Source organism: Alosa sapidissima, chromosome 3 (genome assembly GCF_018492685.1).
Source record: "Alosa sapidissima isolate fAloSap1 chromosome 3, fAloSap1.pri, whole genome shotgun sequence".
In the NCBI taxonomy this organism is placed as follows: Eukaryota; Metazoa; Chordata; class Actinopteri; order Clupeiformes; family Clupeidae; genus Alosa; species Alosa sapidissima.
Genome location: NC_055959.1, coordinates 39749179 through 39751678, shown reverse-complemented (window position 1 = coordinate 39751678; position 2500 = coordinate 39749179). Strand labels below are relative to the sequence as shown.

Sequence of the window (2500 nt, the reverse complement as noted above, 5' to 3'; positions counted from 1 at the left end):
GATTGTGTCCGTCCAAGATATGAATCCAGGAGCGAAGGTTAACCCTTATCAAGTTTAACAGTAGGCCTGCATGGTTAAGCTTAGTAGGCATGATATCCTGACAATGATTCAGTGTGATAAACATTCAGCGCAGTCTACAGTCTGGTGAGCAGTAGGACATGTGGCTGACAACCGCGGAGCCTAGTGATGCTGTCGTGTTTAAACACCAGACGGGTCGATTTGGGGTCGATTGCCAACCAGAGACTTTATAATCACTGTGCCAACTCCATAACAATAGAATGGAATCAGACACAGTTCTCGGATGGTTGTTGTAATTGGGTTATTGTAGAAAGCGTGAATAGGGTCATCATTGGAAAGGCAAGCTAATCAGCTAATATGCGAGCTAATCTGGGATGTCACCCGAAAACTTGGAGCGGACTCAGTGAGGAGGCTGGGCAGACTGACCAAACGAACACACGCACACACACAACTATCTCGGGAGAGGTCTCTTCTGTTACTGAGCAGTGTCCACAGACGTTAGCGGGTCAAGCGGATGCAGATGAATGAAGCGCTGGTGAGGATGGTGGCTGTTGCAAACATCAGAAGTTAGCGAGCGAGTCAGGCTCGTCGGCGACTTCCTTTACAAACACTCACCCATCCGACACAGAAGAGATCTTGGGTTCCCGCTGCAGTGCTTCACTGTTTACGACATTGCACCGGGTAGTTCAGATATCAGGAGAACACTCCGACCGTTCGCTAGTTGCCGCACACAGACTTCATCCCTTGTGAGCTGCCCCTGACATCCTGTTCTATCTGGTGTTGCATTATGGGCGATGTAGTTTTCGTATCAAAATAAGAACTCACGGAAGAGGAAGCTGTCACATGACAAAAAATGGCTGCTGTTCAGTGGTAAGATTTTGCATTCTTTCTGATGTTTGTTTTCACTTTGCACCATTATGTCAAGCGATTGACGGTGTGTGATACAATCTTTGACATTAAGAGTATATATAAAACATGACGAATCATGTTTTATATACATCAAAATGTAGAATCATGTCTATTTATGGTGAAGGATGTCTATTGGCTGCAATGTCAGTCGGCTTGGTATGAAGAGTTAGTTAGGTGTCACCTGATGTAGGCTATGCTGTAAAGTTAATATTAAATGCATCTAGTCAGCGTTGGACAGGGAATAAATAAATCATGCAGCCCATGTAAACAAACAAAGTAGCCGGTAGTTAAATAAGTGTTTTTCTCTGAGCTCCGTGTGCCGTGCATAAGGATGAAGCTTGTGTAGTCATGCTCCATCACAGCCTGCTGTTGTATGCGCGATATGTCATGCTCCATCACAGCCTGCTGTTGTATGCGCGATATGTCATGATGATGTTCGCAGGCACTCGCGAATGCGCAAGTACTCTGCGGAGCTGCAGGCGTGTCGCTCCGAGTCGCTGGCGGTGGAGGGGAATGAGTACCACCCCCTCAAACCCATCATGGTAAGCCGCCGCGCCAGCAGCATCCAGTGTGTGTGTGTGTGTGTGTGTTGGTGTGTGTTTATTATGGTCTTAAAATATCAGCTGACCTGGCAGCAGGTCCAGTCAACTTGGGCAAGTGTGATAATGATGATGGAGTGGGCCTTGATGCTCTTGTGTGTGTGTGTGTGTGTGTGTGCGTGCGTGCGTGCGTGCGTGCTTGTGTGTGCGTTTGTGTGTGTGTGTGCATGCGTGTATAATGTGTGTGTGTGTGTGTGTCCAGGTGACGGAGTCCAAGTCTCGGCGCACTGCTCGGCGGGGCAGCACCTCGTCCACCGCCTCCTCCTCCTCGTCCAGCTCCGTGGCGACCGACCCCCTGAGCTCCCTCCTGGACGGGACTGACCCACTGTCCCTATTCGCCGCCTCCGGCGACGCCCCCACACTCACACACAGCGCTTCTGCAGGGGTAACACACACACACTCACACACACACACACACACACACACTCACACACAGCGCTTCTGCAGGGGTAACACACACACACTCCCACACACACACACACACACACTCACACACAGTGCTTCTGCAGGGTAACACACACACACTCACACACACAGCGCTTTTGCAGGGGTAACACACACACACACTCACACTCACACACACACACACACACACACACACACACACACACACACACACACACAGTGACACTGAAGCTTCGATACGTGCTTCAAACCATTAACTACAATTCCATTTGAACCACTCTGCTCCGATGGGAAACTTTATTCTGATGGCTCCTGATCAATCTTTATTTGTATTCATGTGCACTACGTGTGTGGGGGTGTGTGGGTGGGTGTGTGGGGGTGTGTGGGGGTGTGTGTGTGTGGGGGGGGGGTGTGTGTGGGGTGTGGGGTGGTTAGGTGCGTGCACTAGATTTATTTCACTAGTAAAGCTTCCTGTCCACTATCCAGCGGGGATCATTTAGATGCAGTCTTGGCACTTCACCAGGAGAGGTCGCTGTTACTGAAGCTTCCAGTAATGAACCCATTTTCGA

At 49.6% G+C, this 2500-nt stretch overlaps 3 protein-coding genes across 8 annotated transcripts in view; 2 read left to right on the top strand and 1 right to left on the bottom strand.

Annotated features, from left to right (window-relative positions):
* Positions 1-765, bottom strand: part of zdhhc16b (zinc finger DHHC-type palmitoyltransferase 16b) — a 28189-nt gene extending 27424 nt beyond the window's left edge. For all 4 annotated transcript variants that reach the window (XR_006030854.1, XR_006030852.1, XR_006030853.1 and 1 more), the window contains exon 1: positions 634-765. Coding sequence is in view for 1 of the 4 variants with exons in the window: in XM_042086803.1 (XP_041942737.1) it covers positions 634-637 (4 nt within the window). In the remaining 3 variants the exon portion in view is untranslated. The remainder of the gene's footprint in view (positions 1-633) is intronic.
* Positions 1-1660, top strand: part of mms19 (MMS19 homolog, cytosolic iron-sulfur assembly component) — a 51989-nt gene extending 50329 nt beyond the window's left edge. The window contains exon 32 of the transcript XR_006030847.1: positions 1642-1660. The gene's annotated coding sequence lies outside the window, so the exon portion shown is untranslated. The remainder of the gene's footprint in view (positions 1-1641) is intronic.
* The window catches only part of vps35l (VPS35 endosomal protein sorting factor like), a 27327-nt gene continuing 25606 nt past the window's right edge, over positions 780-2500 (top strand). For all 3 annotated transcript variants that reach the window (XM_042086741.1, XM_042086745.1, XM_042086746.1), the window contains exons 1-3: positions 780-888; positions 1370-1469; positions 1729-1911. In XM_042086741.1, coding sequence (XP_041942675.1) covers positions 872-888; positions 1370-1469; positions 1729-1911 — 300 coding nt within the window. In that variant the 5' untranslated portion in view covers positions 780-871. The remainder of the gene's footprint in view (positions 889-1369; positions 1470-1728; positions 1912-2500) is intronic.